Source organism: Alligator mississippiensis, chromosome 7, assembly GCF_030867095.1.
Source record: "Alligator mississippiensis isolate rAllMis1 chromosome 7, rAllMis1, whole genome shotgun sequence".
Classification (NCBI taxonomy): domain Eukaryota; kingdom Metazoa; phylum Chordata; order Crocodylia; family Alligatoridae; genus Alligator; species Alligator mississippiensis.
Window position 1 is genome coordinate 7401564 of NC_081830.1, and position 23168 is coordinate 7424731.

The 23168-nt window shown below is 54.8% G+C and overlaps 3 protein-coding genes across 6 annotated transcripts; 1 reads left to right on the forward strand and 2 right to left on the reverse strand.

Moving 5' to 3' along the window:
• Positions 1–110: 110 nt before the first annotated feature.
• Positions 111–11279, forward strand: RNF212B (ring finger protein 212B). Its single transcript, XM_014610858.3, has 15 exons — positions 111–2288; positions 3453–3505; positions 4649–4723; positions 6919–7034; positions 7572–7632; positions 7770–7798; positions 7913–7959; positions 8681–8723; positions 8796–8853; positions 8953–8986; positions 9298–9337; positions 9413–9537; positions 9684–9745; positions 9972–10012; positions 10095–11279. The coding sequence occupies exons 1-15, from the start codon at positions 2189–2191 to the stop codon at positions 10117–10119; spliced, it is 909 nt and encodes a 302-aa protein (XP_014466344.1). The 5' UTR covers positions 111–2188; the 3' UTR covers positions 10120–11279.
• On the reverse strand, positions 10996–17233 carry HOMEZ (homeobox and leucine zipper encoding). 4 transcript variants are annotated; one of them, XM_059730445.1, is made up of 4 exons: positions 16849–17233; positions 15470–15647; positions 13821–13883; positions 10996–13717 (listed from the first exon to the last, which is right to left on the reverse strand). In XM_059730445.1, exon 4 carries the CDS (start codon positions 13662–13664, stop codon positions 12117–12119), a length of 1548 nt encoding a protein of 515 aa, XP_059586428.1. In that variant the 5' UTR covers positions 13665–13717; positions 13821–13883; positions 15470–15647; positions 16849–17233; the 3' UTR covers positions 10996–12116. The 4 variants fall into 4 exon arrangements, with proteins under 4 accessions (XP_059586428.1, XP_059586427.1, XP_059586429.1 ...); XM_059730444.1 differs by having other exon boundaries at positions 15470–15665; XM_059730446.1 differs by lacking the exon at positions 15470–15647.
• A 343-nt stretch (positions 17234–17576) lies between these two features.
• Positions 17577–21766, reverse strand: PPP1R3E (protein phosphatase 1 regulatory subunit 3E). Its single transcript, XM_006261201.4, has 2 exons — positions 19175–21766; positions 17577–18747 (listed from the first exon to the last, which is right to left on the reverse strand). The coding sequence occupies exons 1-2, from the start codon at positions 19616–19618 to the stop codon at positions 18274–18276; spliced, it is 918 nt and encodes a 305-aa protein (XP_006261263.1). The 5' UTR covers positions 19619–21766; the 3' UTR covers positions 17577–18273.
• Between the last annotated feature and the right edge of the window lie 1402 nt (positions 21767–23168).

A 23168-nucleotide genomic window follows, 5' to 3' on the forward strand; every position in this document is an offset into this window, starting at 1 on the left:
CTGCCCAAGCCCTGCCCCATAACTCCCCCAAAGCCCCTCCCCTAACTGCCCCCAAACCCCTCCCTTTTACCCCAGCCCCTTCCCTTAATTACCCCGCCCCTGCCCCAGCCCCTCCCCCCGCCACGGCTCTTGGTCTTTTCCCGCCCTTTTCCAACTGTCACTCCCAGCCTCGTGCCCTGAGGTGCCAGGGTTGGGGAGGGGCCCCTCATTCCCACAGCTCATTAGCCCCCATCCCACTAATTAACACCCGCTGAGCCCAGGGAATGGACTGAGGGGTCCTTAGTAGCCAACAATTAAGCCCTAATTTAGTGCCCTGGAGTAATTAATACACTGATAAATCACGGCCCATGAATAACCAGCTTCCTCCGACAAATTACAGTACCAATGAGCATTAATACAAGAATGAGCAACTGGCCATGGAAAGGCAACAGCCATCCCTAGTTACTATTTAATGCATCAAGTGCCCATCAATAACCTATCACCTCTAGTTAATACAATTAATCTCTTGACTACATATATTATTAACAAACAAGCTATCAATAGTCAATCATTCCTAATAAGAACCATTAGCTTAACATCCTACCAATAACCCATGGATAAGTAAAATATACCTGAAAAAACATCCCATCGATCCCTAACCCCTTCAATTAATAGTTTATGGATAATTAATATAATGGCTAACAGTGACCTAGCATATAGATACTTGCCCATTAATGAATAATAGCACTTTCCTAGCCAGTCACCTATTTTTCGGAATATACTGAAACCATAGATAATCTAACAATAATAACCTATCAATACATGTTACTCTTCCATAACTAATATGATTTATATTCCATCCATGGTCATACATTTGCAAATTAAATGTATGACCATGGACAGAATAACCTGTGGGGTTCAATTAATCTCTGATAACCTGTGAGGTTCAATTAACTGATGAATAATGTAAATTACATGTAATAAAAACCTAATTAATAATTGATAGTTTTTACATTATTGAATACAAATAGTCCTCACCCCTCTTCAATCAGTGTTAATCCATACCAAATTAATCTCCCATCATTTCTATGCATTTGAGATAACGCTTGGTGTAATTAATATATGAATGGGTCAGAGATTTTGAATAACCTATGACTCCTAACGGATTACATGATTTATAAGCCAGAGGTGGCTGATGAATATATGAAAATAGTGGTCTACTAATGGCTAGTCATCTCCAATTACAAAATTGTATCAATAAATTACCCAGAGTAAAATAAATAATAGGTCAGTGTTTATCAAGACTCCGCAATTCTAATGTACTGATGCAATTCAGAGCTGATGATGATCAATTGACCCTTCCTAATCATTACAAGCTCATAAAAAGTAACCTCATGAAAAAGCACGTTATTTAATAATTAGCCAATTAATCAGAGTTCATAGCTTCATAGTTTTGATGTTAGAGGCTGGAAGGGACCTTACAGATCATCAGGAATGGCCATAAATAAATAGCCTATGATTAAATGACCTACAAATATTAAATAGATAGTGAATCAATGCAGCACCACACCTGATAAATAAGCAAAAACAATAAACTAGTAGTGGAGTCTAATCAGTATATAACCCCTAAGCATTGCTAAATACATAATAGGTGAAGCATAATGACAAACTAATACAAATCAGTCAAAAATTAATAAATTACCAATGCAACAAAATTAAATAGCAAAAATGAATTATCAACATAATTAATGGATAGCCATTGCTAACAATAATATTTAAAATAAAAATAGGAGCAACAGATTTTATTATCTAACCCTGGCTAATTCATATTCTAAAGTTAGAAGGCTACGCTGTGGACCTATAAATAAGCTAGCAAGTCATTGATAACATTTGCAGTCAATAGGCCACCATCAAGTAATGAACTGTAATGCATAAAAAGATAGCTAATATAAAACAGCAATGCTTATAATTAACACATAAGTAATATTTGATAATTGTATCCACTCATCTTCCACATACAGACATATCCTGTCCACCACCAAGTACGTCTGAATATCCATCTAGCCACTTCCCTCCATCTCACCATCCATCTAGCTGAACATCCCTCCCTCCATCTCTAACAGTATCTCTGTCTCCTGGATTATCCATCTCTCACCCCCAACCTGGGCCCTTGTGGCAGTAACTCCTCCTTTGTCCATCTCCTCACAGCATGGACTGGTTCCACTGCAACCAATGCTTTCATCAAAATGGGGCAGAGTTCTCCATCACCAGCTGTGGACACATTTTCTGCAGGAAGTGCACTGGCTGTGGTGAGCGTAAGATCATTTTGATACAGCTCCTAGCCTGAAGGCCTGGAGTAAGAGAGTAGGGCAGAGGTGGGCAAAATGTGGCCTGTGGGCCAGATGCAGCCCTCCAGGCCATTTTATCCAGCCCATGGGGCCCCTAAAAATGTAGAAAATTAATATTTATCTGCCCCTGGCTGCCTGCCGTGCGGCCCTCGATGGCTTGCTAAAACTCAGTAAGCAGCCCTCCGCCCAAAATAATTGCCCACCCCTGGAGAAGGGCATGGTGCTCCTCCATAGGACTCTAACAACACTTGGATCACTTGAAATATTTTCAAGGAAAAAAATCCTTCAAAAACTAAATTATTTAGTCTAAAAGAGTCAGTTTTCAATAAGTCTAAAGGACAAAGAAACTTCCCTGGGACTTTTTTCCCTTTGAAAATTAACCTTTCCCTAAAGAGTTTTCTGATGAATTTGGAAGAGAATATTTTTTACAATTGTAATTTAGAAATGAGATGTGGAGGACAGAATCCCAATTTCTTTCAATGTTTTTCTTCTTTTACTATTTTCCCATTAGAAAAAGGAAGGACATTGTTAAAAAGAAAGCTAAAGTGAGGGGGAAGAATACCATTTTGCACATGCTAACTTTATCTTCTGAATAAAAAGTGACAGAAAATGGAGGAAATACACCTCTTTACATTTTATTACTGTGCTTATTTATTTTAACTTTTCACACTGGGAGACTATGGTGGTGGGGAAGGTGGGGAGTCTGCAAAAGTGTATTACATGTACATTTTTCTAATGGAAAGCAGTGAAAATAGCTTTTAAAATGCTAAAATACAAGTTTTCTCCATGTTTTCCCCATATCCTCTGCAGTGTTTTTTATTGGAAACATGTAATGGAAGTGAGGGAAATCAATATGTTAAACTATTTTTTTTTCCAGGGAGGACAAAAAGAAAAAAGAAAATGAGGGAGAGAGATATTTGTTTCTCCTTTGATTTTTATCTTTCAGCCTCTTTTTTTTTTTTTTTTTTTACAAAGCAAGGGAGAAGAGAAGTCTAACGGAGTGTGTTCCTACATACAGAAACTGCTTTAAATATCCCCATATAGTTAAATCCATATAACACCCTCTGATGGAGACATAATATTTATAGCAACATTATTACTAAAAAATTGTTTTAACTCTTCCAGATAAATGCCCCGTTTGCAGAACGACCTGTAAATACCTGTCCCTCTCCGATAATGTGAGTTTGTCTCCTTTTTTACCATCCTTCCTTCCTCCTTTCTTTTACACCCGTGCCAAGCAGTACTAATTTGACTGGAGGCATGATGTTAACCCAATTTTGTTCAGATAGGTCTGTCTGGATGCTCCACATTTGGTTAGCAGGAGGATCTTCATGGGAGCTGAATGTTTTGCTGTGAATAATGTTGCTTCGGGGAGTCCTGGAAGCACAATCAGCTGTCCCGGATTTCCAAAATTCATTGTTGATATCGACTCAGGCCACAAGACGTTCCTTGGGAATGTCACCTATCCTAAGTGGAATCTGGGATACCAGCCTGTGCTGTCAGGGGATGCCAACAGATATCCCTTAATCCCCCATTAAAATTTCCCATCATGCTGCAAACAATAAAAGCAGTGCAAGAGGCTCTGAGAGATCTGCCCAAGAGCCTGTATTTTAGAATGAGACGTCCATTCTTGATTTAAAGATTCCAAACCAAAACCTAAACACCCACAAATTGATGCTGGTTTCAACACCTCCTTCTGTTTTAAATGACTAGGCTTATATTGTCTTCTCTGAAAATCCCAGGCTCCAGGAGTCCTGTGATTCTGGAAGAATCTTTTACTGCTTAAAAACAAATAGATTTCCAGTCTTCCCAGCACCATTAAATCCAAAATTCAATCAATCAAATCACATGGCAAGCCCCCGAACAACCATAACATTAACTTACAAAGCATTAGAGAGAGAAAATAGATTGAGGTTTCATTTCCACAACTTTCATGCTTCTGAATCTTTAGGATTTCCATCTTCAAGCCCAACTTAGGAAGTACTCTACAACCCAAGCATTTTTTTTAATTTTAATATAAACAGAGGGTGGATTCTTCCAGAATCATGGGACTCCAGGAGCTAGCAATAAGAGAAAAAAAAATTAGTGAAAATTGTGAGGTCTGGGGTAAAATGGCCAGTGCTTTTTAAAACTGGTGATCTTATTAAACTAGTGGAAAAATTGAGCCCAGCCAAGTTTGTCTCATTGTTCATTCAGAGACAGCTCAGGGCTATATGCTCCCCTCTGAGGCAGCTGCCTGGCTATTTTGGGTGGAGGATAGGGGCATTATCCAGGATTGGTGTGGCCACCATTTTTCTCTTCCTGCTTCTTTCCATCCATAGATGAAACCGCAAGAAAAGATGTTTTTCAAGAAACCAGTGGAAGTTGCCCTCAAGCATTTTGCCCACATTACCCAGGTAAAGCACCGTATACCCATTTCCCAGCACCCCATGGATGGGAAAAGCCCCATATGCCTATATTCCTGACCCCACAAAGCAACCCGTCTCCCCTCCATAGGACCATGTCAGAGGCAACTCCTCATTCAAGTGAAAAGGCCTATAACTACAGGCTGTTTAGCTTGGATTAAATAATAGTGAAGCTGATATGAGATTCAATTAGTAAGAATTAGAAGGTTAGGACTATGATTCATGCTAGTCAACCATGGTTTTAGGTCTTGCCAAACACACCTAATTCCATTCTTTGGAGATCACAAGTTTGCACGATAACAGCTGCATCTGCACAACACTCTGGCTTTCATAAGGTGTTTGATTTAGCACCACATGATGTTCTGATTAGGAACCTGGCACCCTGCAGATGTCAGCAAAATCACTCTTAAATGGGTTAACAGGCTGATGGATGGAGCTCCACAATGGTTCTCAAGGGAGCCTGGTCCTCAAATGGGGACGTTTCCTGAAGAATTAACATAGATTGCTCCTAGATCTGCCACTGCTTAACATTTTTCACAATGACCCAGACCCAAATATGAAATTGCTGCTGATAAAATTTGCAGCTGACGCAAAGGCTGACAAATGGGTAAATAGCAGTGAGGTCAAGGCAGTCACCCAGGACTGGTAGGTCAGCTGCACCTACTCAGACTCTTGCTTTGGAGTCAGAACTGAGGGAATAACAGGTTTCTTATTTTAGTGGCCCAATCAGTGGGAGAAAAAAAAAACTAGGTTTGGCTCGAAATAAAACTGAAATATTGGGGTTTTCCATAAATACCTATCCCCCCTCAAATTCTTGTAAATCTGGAAGTGGATCTTTTCTTAAGAAATCCCACCCCCTGCACTGTGTCAAAATCTAAACCTCTGCTTCAAAAACACCCCAGCTTAAACATGAAGACATTGTCTTTTGAAACAGTCCTTATATTGCCACTTTCAAAAATCCCCCCCACCTTTTTTTTTGGGGGGGGGGGGGGCAGGGGGAGGCTGAAGTTATTTGCCAAATTCAGCCCAAATTTCCCTTCCAGAACTCAATTTTTTTGGAGGGGGAGAATTTATCATTCATCAGAAAACTCAAAACAAAATAAAATAAAAATCATGGCTTGAATATGGTTGGGTAGGTACAAAGAAGGAAGGCAGGCTGAGAATAGAGGTCTCTATTTGGAAAAGCAGTAACTTCAGGAGAAATCTCAGGGCCTCTCCATGTTGGCTGCTTAATACCTCCAGTGAGACCAATGCCACAAGCCTGGGTTCCACGTCCCCATTTCCCAAAGGATGTTAGAGAACTGTGGGGGAGAGATGCCCAAATGATTCAAGACCAGGACAAGATATCCACCAGCAAGAGTGGAAGCTTTATGGAGAGTCAACTCTGATGCTTCAGGTAGCAGAGAGAGATCAACAAGGAACCAGAAGCCCAACCCTGACAGGAAATAAAGCCACCCCCAAGGTTGTGGGAGCCTTCAGCTCCCAATGCCTTTGTATCTGAACCAGACACCTCTCTGGACATTAGCCAAAACTTTGGAGCAGTAGAGGGGGAAATGGACCTGCAATATAGAAGAGGTCAAGTGCTGTTTCTATGTCTTAACTGGCTTTAAGATCAATGAATCTCCATCTCCATCCTACTCCCTGAGATGTGGCTGCTAGGCTGGATCCCCCTGGAGAGGAAAGGGTTACAGCTAGGGCTAGGGTTAACTCGCATCCCCACCTCTTGAGCCAGCCTGTGTCCCCACCCTGGGGCTGGCACTGCTGGGATAAAATCTAACTCCCATGTTGCCCCCCCAACAGGGCAACTGGGAGCAAGGAGTTGCCCAAGGTCAAGGAGGGGAGGAAGTCTCCATTAATAACCAAGTGGGAGCGAGGAGGGTAGTTAATAATCACAGCATATGGCTCAGCAGGAGCCCCTTCTCCACCCCTCCTCACCAGGGCTAATTAATAGCATGGAGGAAGCCAGATAAGAGGGAAGAGATAAGGGGGACTAGTTAATAATCTCAGGGAATTTCAGCCCAGTCAGCAGGAACCTTCATAATGCCAGAGGCTCCTGTGCTCTGGATCCCAAATCCCATGCCATCAGCCAGCCAATACCCTGCTCAGTGCCCCTGGACGGGCCTGATACTGCTGCCTGACCCATGCGCTCACGCGCGCGCTCTCTCTCTCTCTCTCTCTGAGTCCAGGTGTGGCGGTTCCAACAGAATCAGAGTGAGCTCCGGCTCTCCTTCTACAAGCACAAGGCGTCCCAGGCAGAGAGGGCCCTGCAAGAGGTGCGCCAGAAACTCACCACCTGTGACAGGTGAGTACTTGGTTGCAGCAGGGGAGATCCCAGCCCCTCCACAGTCTCCCGTGTACGTGCTGGCTCTCACATGCTTGTGCGCTCACTCCCTGGCACTCATGCTCATTGCACATCTAGGAGTTTGCACACCTGCCAGCCCTCACTGGCACACTCCTACTTGTCATCACACTTGTGCAGCCCAGGTTATCCCTTTTTACATTCCCCAAGTGCACATTTTGGCACACACTCCCTTACACACCTGGGTCCCAGCCTGCTGGACATGTACTGTCAGGCATCTGCCTCTTGGCATGCTCATCATCACGTGTTCCTCCTGCTGTGCTCCTCGCTCACCATCACATGCAGGCCTTGCACACCCCTTTACACACATGTCCTGCAAACATCCCTTACACTCACATCCATGCAATGTTCATCCTGGCACACTGTCCCTGCCTTACTTGAGGGTTGGGGGGGGGGAAATACCATGGGGGGCAGTGCAGGGAGATTGGGACACTTACACCTCTCCTGACCCCCCCCCCCCCCCCCTGCTTTCTGTCATAGAGAGCTAGAGCTGCTGAGGCAGGAGAACCGAGAGCTGAAGAAATACCTGAATGTCCTCAAGGCAAGTGCTGTCCATCCTTCCATCCATGATGTGCCCCAGCCCTCTGGCTGTTTTTGCTGTCTTCTTCCTTGTCATTGCTTTGTTTCCTCTCCCCTCACCCCCCTTGCAGATGATAACTCCACTTTCTCTCCCTGCAGGCCTCCCCCAGCCGATGTCAGGTCAGCAGGTCAGCAGGGGGAGGGAGGAGCAGAAGCAGATGTGGGGACATTCAGGGGTGGTGGAAGCAATAGCTACCCCCAGCATCTTGTAACCTTAGCTGAGTCCTTCTCCCTTTGTGCAGAAATAACACACCCCGACCAGTGGGCATCACCTCCCCATCACAGAAAGGTAAAGAGAGTGCCTGGCACAGTGCTCGAGCAAATGTGTAGGGGCTGGGGGGAAGGGGATGTGGGAAGGCAGGGGGTGTGCAAGGACTGTGGCAGCACAGTGGTTGTGACAGTGTAATGAGGGCAACTGGGGCATGCATGCTGCATGCCAACGGTGCAAAGCCACATGCACGTTCTCGCTGGTACAAATGTGTGCTTGGGAGTCTGAGCATGCGATGGTGCATCTTAGTGTCCGCCCCTGAAAGTCTAGCATGTGTACTGTACAACTGTGCATGCACACAAGTGTGTGCAAACCCATGCACATGCATCTCCATGCCCCAATGTGCATGTGTGAACAGGAAGCTGCAAACAAGCTTTTGAGGCCTCACACAAATGTGCATCACACAGGCCCTTGTGCAAAGGGTTAGAATGTAACAACATGCTCCCCAGTATGTCATAGTACAGACCCGCAGGCATGTTGGTGCACAGATGCCTTGTGGCCCATGGCACAAGCATGGGCCCTCAGGTGAGGCACGTGGCTGTGCACGTGGCTGTGTGCAAATGCACCCCCCGGTCAACATGCCCACACCCAGGCCTACCTGCCAACACATGCTGCAGCCCCAGTGCAATTGCATGCGAGGCATATGACTCTCCTCGTGCATCTGTGAGGGTCCTCGTGCTAATGTGCCATGCGTGAAACGCTGCATAATTCCGTGCAACTAACCTGCTGCCTTCCCTTGCAGTCACCCCGCGGTCAGGTCCCCAGCACTGCAGCCAGGTGGTTAGGTAAGAGCACGTGTGTGTGGCCCAGCCATGCCCCGTGACAGACATGTAATGGATCCCATGTCCTCCCAACAGCCGCTTCTCCTCGCTGGACTCTCTCCCCTACCGGAGTGCTGGCACCTCCAGCTGGCAGGTCAGGACCCCCCTACCCTGATCCCTGCCCCCTACCTGATGGATTTGGGGCACTGCCCCATGGAACCCCTACCCCTCAACTCACCATGTGTCCTGGCAGGCTGCAGGCAGGACCCCAGCAGACTCCAGCAATGGTAAGAACCCTACAGCATGCGGCGCTCCCAAGTCCCACGCCAGGGTCACGGCCTCAGAGCCCCAGACATATGGGGGGTAGGACCCCAGGACAGGATTGTGCCCATGAGAATGCCCCCTCCCTTACTTTGAGCCTCCTCACCCACCTACCCATTTCCCAAATCTAGCCCTCTGGGGCAATATCAACCTCTCTCCACCCCCACCCTGGGGCAACATGGCCTCCCCACCACCCATGCCCCACACTGAGCCCAGGAGTGGATTCTACCCCCACCCCATTTCCGTGCTTTCCCTCACCGTTTGCTCTGTTTTGCAGCCACCCCATCACCAGCTTCCACACACAGCCAGTCTTACAGGTGAGTCCAGGGGGGTGGGGATGTCTTTCTATCATAGCTCCCTCTCCCCCACCAACCACTTTCTTGTCCCTGCAGGACTTCCTCCTCCTCATCCCAGACCCCTGGCCTGGGCATCTTCCCACCACGCCCCTTGGCAGGAAGGGAAGGTGACAGGGAATCCAGTCGTGCCACCCCCACTCTCACAGTAGGCATCTTTTCAGGTGAGCTGGACCCCAAATCTCTGCTGCTCCCTCAGCACTCAGGCAGAACAAGTTTCCCCCTCACCCACCAGCAGCTTCTTTCAGAGGGTCCCCGTGTGGCCCAAATTCTGCCTCTGCTGACTGTCCCTCCTTGTTCCAATCTGCAGATCAAGGAGAGGAGAGCACCCCCACAGAGAACCAGAGCCTGATGAGACAGCGGCTTATGCAGGTGAGGAGGGCTGAGTGAGCACCCCAGCCCATACAGGCAGGAAAAAAGGACCATCCCCAATTCTGGGGCAGGGCATCAGTCCCTATAGGCAAGGGTGGGGGTGCAGGGCTGACTTGGGGACAGGGCCAGTTCCAGTGGGGGAAGGGGTATGCAGTGGCAAGGAGCAGATTGCAGGGTAGGAGGATCCCAAGGCCAGTGCCTTACATGTCACTTGTTCTCTTCCCAGCTGCGGTTCATCCCTCCCTCCGCCTCCTCGCAGCACAACAGGTAAGATCAGACTAGGAGGGGCTCAGGGCAGGGCTGCCCAAATGCAAGGTTCTCTCTCTTCTAACTATCTCTCCTCTCCCAGCACTGGCAGGAATGCCCAGCTGTAGCAGGCTGAGTCACAGATGGCACTGGACCCCGCTCCCAGGACAGCTCCTGCCTGCTGTGTGTTAGGCTACAGGCAGGCAGGCTGGGGCCAGGGGATGTGTAGAGGCCCCTGCATCTCTCCCCACCAGTCATACCCTCCTCCCTAGAGTCATCTTGTCTGACAGCCTCCCTCTCACAAGCAGGCACAAATAATGCCTTGTGCCAGCTACAGTCACAAGCAGATGCCCTTGTACTCTAACACCTCTGGCATGTAGCTGGACCCTCCTACAGTTGTTCACACTCTCCCAGAGTCACACCTTAACAAACGTGACCCTCACAGTCATCCCCCCTCAAAATCACACACCAATAGTCTGATGCCACCTGCAGACGCACCCCCATATGGTCAGTTGCACACAACCCTCCTACAGTTCAGACATGCTCAGCCTCTGAAATCTGTCACTCAGGCACCGCCACCCCCCACTGTAGTCAGATCCTAAAAGGACCTCCTCTATATGACAGTCACACACACTCTCCAACAGTTGCACCCTGTCACCCCCTACATTCATCCCTGCCTTCCCTCACAGCCGCACCACTGAGGCCAATCTGACATTATCAGTCCCCCACCCACCACTCAGAGGGACCCTCAACCTTCTATATACTTGCCAAGCCAGTAGAACACCCCTTCCCCAGAAGCACCCTGCTTCGGATACAAGCAGCTCAGCCCCGAGTGGACACGAGCTCCCCTTCCTTCCAGCTGCGACTGAAGGCATTTGGGGGCCAACCCCCCCCAGCTCCCCCATAGCAACACAGAGAAATCAGCATGATCCTCCTCCTGCTAGAGCCGGGTCTAGATACAGGAACTGAGAGGTGGGATTCCCGATACACCCAGACCCAAGGCAATTTGTGCAGCAAAGTTTTATTTGGTTTGAGGGGGGTGGAGGGCTGTTTGTTTGTTTTATTTTTGGAGAGGGATGGAAATCAACACACCTCAAACCTGAGCCATGCACAACCCAGTCAGTACAGTTGTTGGGAAAATGCAACAAAGGAAGGAAGAATGAAAAAAACAAGTGACAAAGGAAAATAAAATCAACCAAACAAGAAAGGAGGGAGGAGAACGAGTGAAAAAGAAACAAGAGGAGAAAAATATGAAGGAACAAGAAAGGAGAGAAGAGAAAAGCCAAAAGAGTGGAGGAACCACACAGAGGATGAAGGGAAAAGAATGAAGATAAATCAGAGGGATGAGAGAAAGGAGAATCCCTCCCTAGCCCCCCCCTCCCCAATCGTATGTTGCTCACGGTGCCACGGCATTCGCCTGCAGATTAAAGACCTGAACGTAATAACCAACAACTGGAAGACACTGTGCCTCCTTCACTCTCTTCTGCCCACCCCTCTCACCCCTGCCCCAGCTGGGGTGTGGGGGGGGAAGGAGGCCTGGTTTGTAAAACCAAACCTGGAGGACCTTGCCCTCCATCACAAATTCACAGGCTTCCCCCCCTGCCCCCTGGTGTCTCAGAGGTTTTAGACCTCAGCCTGGTTATTAAAGCCATTTCAAAGTGTGGGGGGGGGCTGGCTCTAGAAAGAGGCACGTTGAGGAGGGTGGAACGGGGGACGTCTGGAGAGGGGAACGTACCTGAGTCCAGACGGAGGGGAGGAGGAAGCCGGGGTCTGGAGCAAGAGGGAGAAAAAGGCCAGGGGCTCAAGAAGATGGAAGACCGCGGAGCAGGGTCTCCTGCTCTAGACCTCACCGTGAGAAGCCAGGACCTTGGAGCGCCAGAGGGGAAGCCGAAGGGAGCAGTCAAGATCTGGATCCCAGGAGACAGAGAGGGGCAAGGAGACAGGATCTAGAACCAGAGATGAGGCATGAAAGAAGGCAACAGGCCTGGGTACCTGATCACGCAATTGGCGGACCTCCAGGGTCCAGAGCATGAGAAACTGGGCTGAACAGGATGTGAGCTCTGGAGATGCCCCAGGCCCCCCATGCCGCTCTCCCCACAGCAATGGTCTCTGGAACCAACGCCCCTCACTCCTGGAGGACCAGGTCATCTTCATCGTCGTCATCGTCGTCCTCCTCCTCCTCATCCTCCTCCTCCTCCTCTTCCTCTTCGTCGGGTGCCATCACCTCCTCCTCCTCCTCGCCGCCATCCTCCTCGCCCAAGCACACCTCCACCTCCGCTGGTTCAGGGGAGCGTGAGTAGAACCAGTTCAGCACCTCCTCTCTCCCCATCCCCGACTGCTGGCACAGCGCTGGCACGTCCACCTCCCGCAGCTGCCAGTGGGCAGCCCAGTAGCTCTCCAGTGGGGCTGTGTCTGGCTGCAGCTTGGGGCTCTGGGACAGGGGCCCGGTGGCCTGGGCCGGGGGCTCGGCACCTTGGGCTGTGGGCCCGGAGCCTTGGGCCGGGGGCCCGGAGCCAGGCATTGTATTGTCCCAGAACCACTTCAGCTGCCCATGCTTGAGGGCATAGCGGGTGTCCCCAAACCACTGGATGATCTCAGTTCGCGGCAGCCCTGTGACCTGCTCCAGCCACAAGTAATCCTCTCGCTGCGCCCACTGGCATCGCAGGAAGAAGGACTTGAGCATGGCCAGCTGCTCCTTTGTCTTCCGCTTGATCTTCCGGGGCTGCTGCTGCTGCTGTTGGGCTTCTGGGCTTGGGTGCTGACCCCATAACTTGGCCCCATTGGCTGGTGGCACAGCTGGGCCTCGCGAGGAAGCCGGGGAGGAGGACGTTGGCACTGCTTCCGACTGTCCCCCACCATCAGGGGCCCCGAGCCGGGAGGGCTTGCTGAGGTCCCAGGGGGCTGTGCCCACACCCTGTGGAGGGAGATCGAGGCTGGAGGTGGCAGGGAAATCCATCCAGGCGCGGTAGGCAGGTGGCGGCGTGGGATATAGGCTGGGTGGTGGCACAGCCGGTGCTTCCACCCTGGGCTGGAGGGAAGGCCCCGTTGGTGGCTTGCTCTCGGGGGCTCTGTGCCGGGACCCAGTGGGGGTTGGGACAGGAGATACCACCTGGATCTCCTGGGCTTGATAAGGTGAGATGATGGAGGCTGCCCCCGGGGCCTGGACAGGAGAGGTCACCTGGATCTCATGGGCTTGGTAGGGGGAAACCATGGAAGCTGCCCCTGGGGTCTGGACCACTGAGGTCACCCAGCTCTCCTGGGCTTTGCTGGGGGTAGGCACAGAAGCCCCTTGGCTCTTGCCAGCCTGTGCCAGGGGGTCCCGGCTGGCGAGTAGCGCCCTGAAGGGCATCTGGTCCCAGTGGACAGCCAGGCGGACTCGGGTGGCCTCGATCTCCTCAGGGCTCCAGCTGATGCCGCAGCGCAGACGCTGGGCCATGAACCAGGCCTTCACTTTCTCCATCTTGAGGCTGTGCCGGAGACACAGCAGTGCCATGTCGGCCAGGCTGGGGTAGGGAAAGCGGCTGAAGGCCTGCAGCAGTGGTTGGTGAGCGTCCAGGTCGCTGGTCTGGGAAGCCTCTGTCCACACCACTAGCAGGTCCTCAGAGACAGGTGGCAGGCAGATGAGGGCGCTTGGCGTCCCCGCATGGCCTGGGGAGGCCTTGTTGGGTGGCATGGCTGGGCCCACCACTGGGGGGCAGGCTGGGGTCCTCTGGTGCCGGGAAGTCACTGTGAGGAAAAGAAGAAGGCTCAAGGCAGGATGTCAGAGAGGTGCCCTGAGCGTGATGGAGAGGCGAAGCATGGGAAACGGTAAAGACTGGGGGGCTCTTACCTGCAGTATTGGGGTCCTAAGCTCAAGCGTTTTAGCCCCACGTCTTCCTGGGGACACCAAGACCTGCAGAGAGACGAGGTGGAGACAACGTGGAGGTGAACGGGATGGGATAGGACCCAAAAATCTGGCTTGCACCCACCAGACCCCATTCTTCTTCCAGAGCTGGAGAGGACCCAGGAGTCCTGGCTGCCAGCACCCTCTCTGTTATCATCCAACAGACACTATTCTCTTCCCCGGTGTTTGCTGTAACCCACCAGACCCCATTCCCCAAAACTACAGACAGAACCCAGGAGTCCTGGCTGCCAGCTCTACCCACTAGCTCCTACGCCTCTCCTAGAACTTGGACAAAACCCAGGTGTCGGGCTGCCCTAAAAAGGTTCCTATTTAGCAAAAAATAAAGGCAATAAATACCCACTAATTAAACATTTTTTTAAAGAGAGGCCAATAAGTTGACCAGAGCCTAATTAGAGACAGCCATTACTCCGGATGCTAATTACCTGGAGAAATAAAACAAAAAGCCCTGGATTTGTTTATCTCTAATCAGAGACAACTAAAGAAATGAATGAGAAGTGATGGCTCATATGATCTGACCCCCTAACACAAAAATTGAGCTGGTAATTGAATTATTTGCCAAAAGCAGCTCCTAAAGACCCATTACCAAGCTGGTTGATTGTCCAAGAATGGCCTGTTTAATTAAAGGGGTAATGCCAGAGGAACCTGGGGGCCAGGAGGTTTGGGCACCTCCTTGCTCATGTTTGGGACATCAGACGAGCTGTTCATGCTGCGGGAACTGGCCTGTGGGAAACCTGGGCACCAGTGGTGATGAGTTGGTGGGCATAGCTTGGTCTCTTCAGCCCATCAGTGAGGGACAGACTTGATCCCGACTCAACAAGGGGAAAGCAATCAAGGTTCCTTCAAGATCCAGCCATCGTCAAGGCTTGATCTCTTCCGCTGGATCTCTTTGGCCCATCAACCAAGATCAAGGGATTGACTCGATCTTGACCCAATGTGGGGAAGTGCCAAGGTTCCTTCAAGATCTAACCAAGGCCTGATGGACGACAGCTAGATGTGGGCACTAACTGCTAGAAGATATCACCAGGTGAGGGACCCTTGGACGTTGTTCCACTGCCTCCCTGGGAGAAAACCCCAGCAACCATCACTACCACCTGGCCTTCATCCCCCAATGAAGCTATCAAACATCATTCAATTGCTGTTGGCAACACCCTAGGTTTGCCAACTTGGTTCTCCTCATGGTCATAGGTGAGGCTGACCAACTACCACCATCTGACCCTCTGCCAATCCCTACCGTTGGGCAACATCTCTCCTCACTGCTTGTTCCCTATAGCACAGCTTCCATCTGATGAATGTTGCTGCTGTCACCACTGCCATCTTGTGGCTGCCTCTGGCACTCAAGAAGCCACATTGGGATCCAACTCCTATCTTGGCAGCAATCCCCATTAAGATGGCTCCCACTTGAGCAAGGAACAGAACAGGAGGTAATAGGCATATATTGCCTTTAGAAGTCTCAGCCAGACCAACCACCCCTTGGCCTTCACCTCCCCGCCCCCTCCAAAACAAAGCTATTGAGCAACGTCTAACCACCATTGGCAGCATCCTATGGGCATCGATACAGGTATCCTCGTGCTCACCAGGCAAGTGAAGCTGGTCCATCACCACCATCCAACCCCTCTGTCTACCCCCATGGTTGGGCTCGGTGATGCCTCTGTCCCGCGACGCTCTCCGTCACTGCTCAGTTGCCATCTTGTGGCTGCTCCCCAGCACTCAAGAGGCCATCTTGGGAGCCGGCCACCATCTTGGGAATGATTCCTGCGAAGATGGCTCTCTCTTGAGCAAGGAATGGGACAGGAAATAATGGGCATGCAGTAATGGGACATGGCCTTCAGAAGGCCTGGCCACCCCAACTGTCCGTGCAGACAGGTCAGCTGGCCCCAATGAGTTTGACCCCCTGCTCTAGGCTGATACAAGTCCTCTAGCTCTCCTAGAAAGGAGGAGTGGGAGGCCTACAATACACCGAAGAACCATGTTCCCGTCTTCTTCCCGTCCCCAATACTCATTAGCTTAACTGGGAACACTGAGAAGCCGCTCAAACACAGAGGCCTTCATGAGGAGAAGACACAGAGGAATCTGGCCTCCAAGAACTGACCCCAAGACCAATTGTGATGGGGAACTCGGCTGTGCCATGCTCCAGATTGGTCAGTGGCAGGAGCATTCAAGGGTTGAAGGGTGCCAACCCAAAGAGCTGGATGGCTTAGCTCCGCCACCATGAGGGCCAAAGATCTGGTGGATCCCTTCTAAGCAAACAGAGCCATGGGATTCGATTCTGCTCTAGGCCAATTCTCTGTCTTGCCAGCGAACCCGGTGGTGGCTCCTCTTGGTGCCAGACCCACCCAAGGGAGCCATGGGGAACCACACGCTGGATGTGGGCACTGCCCCTCCTGTGGGGAAGGTGCCTGCCCTGCTGCCACCCCCAAGGGCCCAGAGTTGCAGGTGACCTGGGTTGGTCTAGCCCATTGGGTCCCCAACATCCCACTATCAACCCCCCAGCAGGGAGGGAACCCAGGCATCTGGGCTCCCAGCACCACCTTCACCCCCCCCCCCCCCCCCGCCAAAACAGGGAGAGAACCCAGGCATCCGGGCTCCCAGCAGCCCCCTCCTCTTCTCTCTTCAAACAGAAAGGGAACCCAGGCATCAGGGCTACCAGCAAACCCTGCCTTCCCCCCCAAACTAGGAGAGCACCGTTGTGTGCAGACTCTCAGCAACCACACCCCCACAAACTGGGACACAACCTGGGCTTCCAGCCCGCCCCACTCCTCCCTCCCCAACCCAAACAGAGAGGGGACCCAGGTGTCCCCCCCGCCGTGCCAGGACCAGGAGAGAACCCAGGCGTCCGGGCTCCCAGCCGCCGCCCCCCCCATCAGCCCCTCCTCCCCCGATCCAAATCAGGTGCACGCCCCCCACCCCCAGGGACCCCCAAACGCGACCCCGCCCCTGCCCCTCCCCCACTCACCGGCCCCCTCCTCCGACCCCAGTTTCCCCCCAAGTTTGGGACTTTCCGCCCGATGCAGCCTGGGAAATGGACGCGCGGGGGCGGGGCCAGCCCGGCGCTGGCCCTTTAAGGGACCCCGGACGCCTGGGTTCCAGCTGGAGCGGCTCGGATGCGTGGGTTCCTCCCTGCAGCCTCTAGGGGCGCGGGGGGGCCCGGGACGCCCGGGGTCTCTTCCAGCCGGGGAGGGGGCTGGGACGCCTGGGTCCTCTCCCAGCTCCGACACACAAAGGGGGGGAGAGGGCGGCGGCCATTGGCTGGGCCAGAGCTCGAGCCACCCCGGATGTCCCCGCGAGGGGGAGGGGAGGCGGCCCGGACGCCTAGGTTCCCGTGGGGGGAGCGGGGTCTAGGAGGTGAAAGGGCGGGGGGAGGAGCTAGGAACCCGGGCGCCAGGGTTCCCTTCATCCCTCCCCCTTTTGTTTCTGCAGCTGTGCCCTGGCTTCCTGGTGGGGGGAGCTGCAGGTCGGGAGTGAGGGGCACCAGCAGGGCTAGGGGGGAACAGCCTCCAGGCCTCCATTTCTCTTTGCCCCTTGCTCGATTCGCCTCCTAACCCCCCCCCCCCCCGCACCCAGACCTCTGGGGTCATGTGGGAAAACAGAGGCAGCGCAATAGTTATGACTGGAGATGGGGCTGGGGTCCATCACGTGTCACCCGTGGTAGCTCTGCACCCTTGCCCCTCCGGCTGTGGCTGGGAGCTCGATGCCTGGGTTCTCTCCTCCCCCCCACAGGGGTCCCAGAGACACCCCGGGCAGCCCCGCGCTGTGGGTAGACAGATGAACACTAGGGACACACCAGCTTGGCCAGTCTAGACTTCATTGTCTTTATTGTCAGGCAGTGCGGCCTCCATGGCAGTGGTGCACCCATGCCCAGCATCCTCCATGCAGGGGTGCCTCTGGTCTGGTGGGAGGAGCCCCTGGTGGCTATGCCCCCCAGGTGTAGCTAGCCCCGCCCTCAGGGGCAGATGGGGAGTCCTGCCCCCCATCAGGCCATAGCTGCGGGGGGGAGGAGGGGGTGCCTCTGGGCAGAGTGTATTTCAGGGCACTTTCTTGTGGTGCAGCTGGGGGGCCTGGCTGGGGATGGGGGGCCTGGCTGGGACCTGAGATCCTAGGACCAAGGCCAGTGTTCCTGGCTGGCGGAGTGGGGTGTAGTGGAGGGGTCACGGGCCTCGTGGGATCATGGGGAGGGGGACCCACCTGGGGTGTGCTGGGATGCCCTGGCTGGGATGTGCAGGGCTGTGGCTGGAGGCTGGGGCCAGGGTCCCATCTGGGGCCGTGAGCCTGCAGGAGAGGCGGGGTGTGGAGGGTGCAGGTTAAGAGTCGCGGGGCCAAGACCAGTGGTCTGGGTGAGGGCCATGAGCTGGGTGGAGGTCCCGGAGGGACCGGGGCGGTGTTAGGCAAAGCGGCTCCAGTCAGGAAGGGGCAGGGGACTAGGGGGCAGCTCACGGGGGGAGCCAGCAAGTGGCACGGTAGGGCGCAGGGCATAGTTGTGGCCTTCATTGTTGTCCCAGAACTCGGCGCCAGCAGTACGGTAGCGCAGGGCAAACTCCAGGGTGGCACCAGGCGGTGGCAGGGGCAGGCGGAAGGCAAAGCGGTCAGCACCAGGTGCGGCGGGTGGGCAGGCACCAGGGGGGGGTGGCGCAGGGCCGGCGTAGGCGGCTGGGGCCTCGCGCTTGCTGGCCCAGCCATCCCATGTGTAGCGCACGCTCACCCGCTTTTCATAGGCCAGGTCCAGCACGCGTAGTGTCCCCGCCACGCCCACCCCCTCTGCCCGTGCCCCTTCCAGTGCCACCGCCTGCGCTGCCAGCCGTGCCCCCACCTCTGCCTCTGCTGCTGCCCATGCCCACGGCGCTGCCCCACTGCTTGCCTGCCGGGGAGAGAGACAGTGGTCAGCAGCGAATGGGTGGGCACACTGCCCCCATCGCCTGTAGCCACACACTTCACCCCCAATGGCCCTGCCCCCAGCCTGTAGGCCCACCCCACAGTTGCCTCATAGCCCCATCCCCAGCACCCTTATAGCCCTTCCCCCAGCCTGTAGGTCCGCTCCAGCAGCATCCCATAGCCCACCCCCCAGCCTGTAGCCACAGGCCCCCCATAGCCCTGTCCTAACACACTCACAGCTCCATCCCCAGCCTGTAGCCCCACACCTGGCATCCCATAGCCCCCCTGCTCCTGGCCCCCACAGCCTGTAGCCTCACCCCCAGCCCCCTGCCATTCCCCCCACCTCTCCAGTCTGTAGCCCCACCCCCTAGCAATCCCATAGCTCCACCCCAGCCTGTTGCCCCACCCCTCACCTTGATGTAGGGCAGGCAGGGTGGGAAGTGGCTGAGGGAGTCCCGCCGTAGCTGGGCCTGGACGCGCTCGGGCACCTCGGGCAGCTGGGCTGGCCAGAACTGCCGCACACTGGCCAGCTCCAGCCCCAGTGCGTCGGCAAATCGTACCCGCTTGCGCGCCCCGGGGCTGCGTGCCCGCCCCGAGCCCCCCCCAGCCCCCGCCCCTGGCCCGGGTGGGGCAGAGTGAGCCCGACGGCTCTGGCGGGTGCGGGTCCGGCGGGTACGGAGCCGGGGGGCACGGGGCCGGGTGGAGCGGCGCGAGCGTCCCTCGGGCTCCGAGTCCTCCGAGTCGTCAGCCAGGCTGGGCCGGGCGGTGCGGTAGTAGGCGCGCTCGTACAGCCCCGCGATGTAGCTCAGGTTGCGCGGGATGTCACCCCGTGGCGGTGGCGGGGGGGTGCCCGCCATGGCCCCCTCTGTCGCTTGCTGGGCACCCTCCCTCCTTCCTGCGCTCACTCTGCTGGGTGTTGTGTCCTTCTACTCCTCTGTCACAGGTCTGCCACCTTCCCTCCTTCCAAGTCTTGCTTTGCCAGGCTGTGCCCCTCTATCCCTCCGTCACCGTCTTCCCCGTTCAATTCTTCCGAACCTGTCACTCCACCAGGCTCTGTGTGCTCCCGTTCATCCGTCTCTGGCCTGCCACGTTCCCTCCCAAACCTCTCACTCCATCAGGCTCTGTGCGCTCCTATTCATCTGTCACAGCCTGCCACATTCCCTCCTTCCAAACCTTCTTGCCCCAGGCCCCGCCTCCTTCTGTTCCTCCGTCCCTGGCCAGACACACTCTCTTCTTCCGAAGGTCTTGCTTCAGCAGGCTCCGTGTCCTATCCTTCCATCACCAGCCTGGCATGTTCCCTCCTTCCCAGCCCTTCACTCCACCTGGGCTCCGTGTCCTCCCACGCTCGCTCTTTCCAGCCAGCCCAGCTTTAGCCCTCCATCAGAGCTCTGTCCTGTGGTCTCTCTCTCCACCACGCTGCCTCCCGCACTCCCTTCTTCAAGTTCTCTCTGTACCTGGGGCCTGTCTTGTTCTTTCTTTCCAGCTTCACAAAAGCTGTTTCTCCGTCATGCAATCTTCCACCTTCCGGCGTGCCTGGGTCTACCTCTCTGGCTGGGTCTGTCTTGTCTCTCTCCGTCAGGCAGGTGTCCACATTTCCTTCCCCTGAGCCACCCGTTACTCTCCCTATTGCTCCATTACATGGTCTTCCACATTCCCTGCTTTCCCAGAGCCCAGTGCTGTCCCTTCAGCAAGGCTCTGCCTCATATCTCTCCATCAGATGGTCTTTCACCTTTCCTTCCAACGGGCTTGGCTCTGTTCCTCTGTCTGGGCCTGTCTTTTTGTCACACCGTCTTCCTCCTGGTCTCTGTCCGTCTGAGCGCTGCCTGGTTCTGTCTCTGTCCCTCCGCCCTCTGTCTTCTCCTCTGCCAGGGCTCCCGTCTCCTGTCTCTCCCTCTGTGTGATGTATTGCTCCGCCTGGCCCTGAATCTCGATCTCCCTTTCCACCAACAGGCTTTCTCCTTCCCTTTCTCTTCTGCCTCTTCTGACCCATCTGTGCCAGCTCCTCCCTCCCTCCTTTATTCTCTTTCTCCTCCTGCCTTTCTTTCAACATCCCTCCATCCCAGCAGCCTGCAAGTCTACTTGGGGATCACCTCTCCACCCTAGGCCCTGATCAGCCAGCCCTGTGGAGGAATGGGGAGGGAGCAGAGGGCAGCAGGGAGCTTCCCCAGAGCATGAAGGGTTAAGGCAGAAGGGACCCAGGCATCCAGGCAAGCCTGGAACAGCAAGTCCCTGCCAGGCAAAAGGCCAGCAACCAGGATCAATAATAAAGGAGGTGAAATAGCTAATGGAAGCCCAGAACTAGCTTGGGACTGCCCTGCCCCCCCGCCAACAAACCTGGGCTGCAGGTCAGGAGTGCGGGGTACCAGGGTGGTGCAGTGGGCTGCAGGTTGGGAGTGAGGGGCACCCATAGGCTGCCATTCAGGAGTGAAGGGCAACAGCAGGGCTGTCGGCTAGGAGTGAGGGGCACCATGTAGACACAGTGCCCATATTGTTGTGGGCCAGCCGGGTTAAGAGGCTAACGAGCTTCTGGAGTCATTAATCATGCAAAGAAGATGCTGGTGCATGAATAATGAATGAGATGCCCAGGCTGCAGCCTTCTCCGGCTACCGCACCCTCCCAGTTGGGGGTAGGGCAGTGCCTGCTCACGCCAAGGGCAGTCATGTTGGTCCCCTGGCCATGCCCACAGCAACCACATTGCCTCCATGCAGTGGTGAGGGAGCAGGGCCCTACCCCTCAGGCTGTCTTGCCAATGCTGTTGCCAATGGGCGGCCATGTTGGGTTGATGTCAATGGGTTGGCATCCTGTCAGCAGGGTGAGCCTCTTGGCCTACCCTATCCATTGCTTTGGGGTCAACGGGGCAAGCGGGATGGCAGCCATGTTGCTGAGGGAGGATGCAGGGCTCCAAGGCGTGGGAGCCCCGACATCCCCACAGCCCCCGGGCCTCTGCCTCCAATGGGTCACACTGAGGGTGGCCATGTTTGTTCCCTCTTCCATTGAGGCAGCCCCCCCCCCCCCCCCCCGCGCTAACTTGGGGAAGGGGAAACTGAGGCAGGAAGTGCCTGGGACTGGCATCCAACACTGGTGGTGGGGCAAAGCCAGGTGCCTGAGGGGAGGGGGGGATGTGGAGTCAGATGTCAAGGGTGAATTCAGGATAAGATGGGAGGTGGAGGGGTCAAAGGTCAGGGCAGGCAGCTACTAAGGGGTCATCTAGGAGGGACTTGGCCAATTTTACTCCTTGGACAGCAGCCAATCCGCTACTGGCACTGGGTTGCCCCGTTGAGCGTCCACCAACAGGGACGCGGGAACGCAGGAGCCTTAGCCAATCAGGCACCCCTCCCCTCCCACCAGCGAATCAGAGGTCTGAGCCTCGTTTTAGTGGCGCTTGCCACTGGCATGGGAGGGACTGGAAGCGGCCTTGACTAATCAGGAGGCGGTGCTGAGATTGCTCTGTCCGGCCATGGCAGAGGAGAAGAGGCAGTTTGGCCAATCGGGAGCGAGGGTCTGTGACTGCCACCTGCCTGCATGTGACTGGCGGGAGCAGTGACCAACCGCATTGGGCCGAAGGGGCGGGTGCAGAGAGGCCTGGGCACCGGGATTTTTGATCGGCAGCCGGGACGCCGAATCGGATGGGAGTGATGGCGGCCGCTGTGCCCCACTTCTACTCCCCGCCACCGTTTTACAAAAAAACAACCGATCAACAGCCGAGATTGGCTTGACTGGCAGCTGCCTCAACCTCAGGCGCCTGCCCCTTCTGACTACCCCCTGCCTCCACCCCCCAAGCGCCTGCTGGCAGCCCGTTCGCTAGCGACCCCACCCTCCCCTAGCCAGCCAATCCTCGCGCGGCACTCTCCGAGTGGCGGCACCGCCTTCCAATGGGCACTCAGCTGAGCGAACGGAAAGCCTTCTTTCCCCTCTTAATTTTTCCCTCAGTCAACCAATCCCCTCCCCAGCTCCCCTCCGCCAGCCAATGGGAGCACTTTCTCCTCAGAGCGACGGCTCCGCCCTCCCACGGCAGCTCCGCGGGGGCGGGATAGGAAGGAGCAGGTCGCTTCCCCCGCCCCCTCGCTCCTCCGCCAGCCAATGGGAGCGGCGGCCCCTCAGAGCGACGGGAGCGCTGTCCAATGGGCCCGCGGGCGGAAGGGGCGGAGCGAAGCCGGCGGGCAGGCGGCGCGGCGCGGCGAACGGGCGGGCGACCATGGCGTCCGTGCGGGGACGGGCGGCGGCGGCGGCGGCGGCGGGGCCAGGGGGGGAGGCGGCGGCGGGCGGGGCGGGCGCGGGGGAGCCTGCTGCCTTCGGCAACGGGCCCGGCGGGGCGGAGGCGGCGGCGGCGACCGGGGCGGGCGGCGGCCGCGGCGCCGAGGACGACGACGACGACGAGGACGAGGAGCTGCTGCTGGCGGCGGCGGC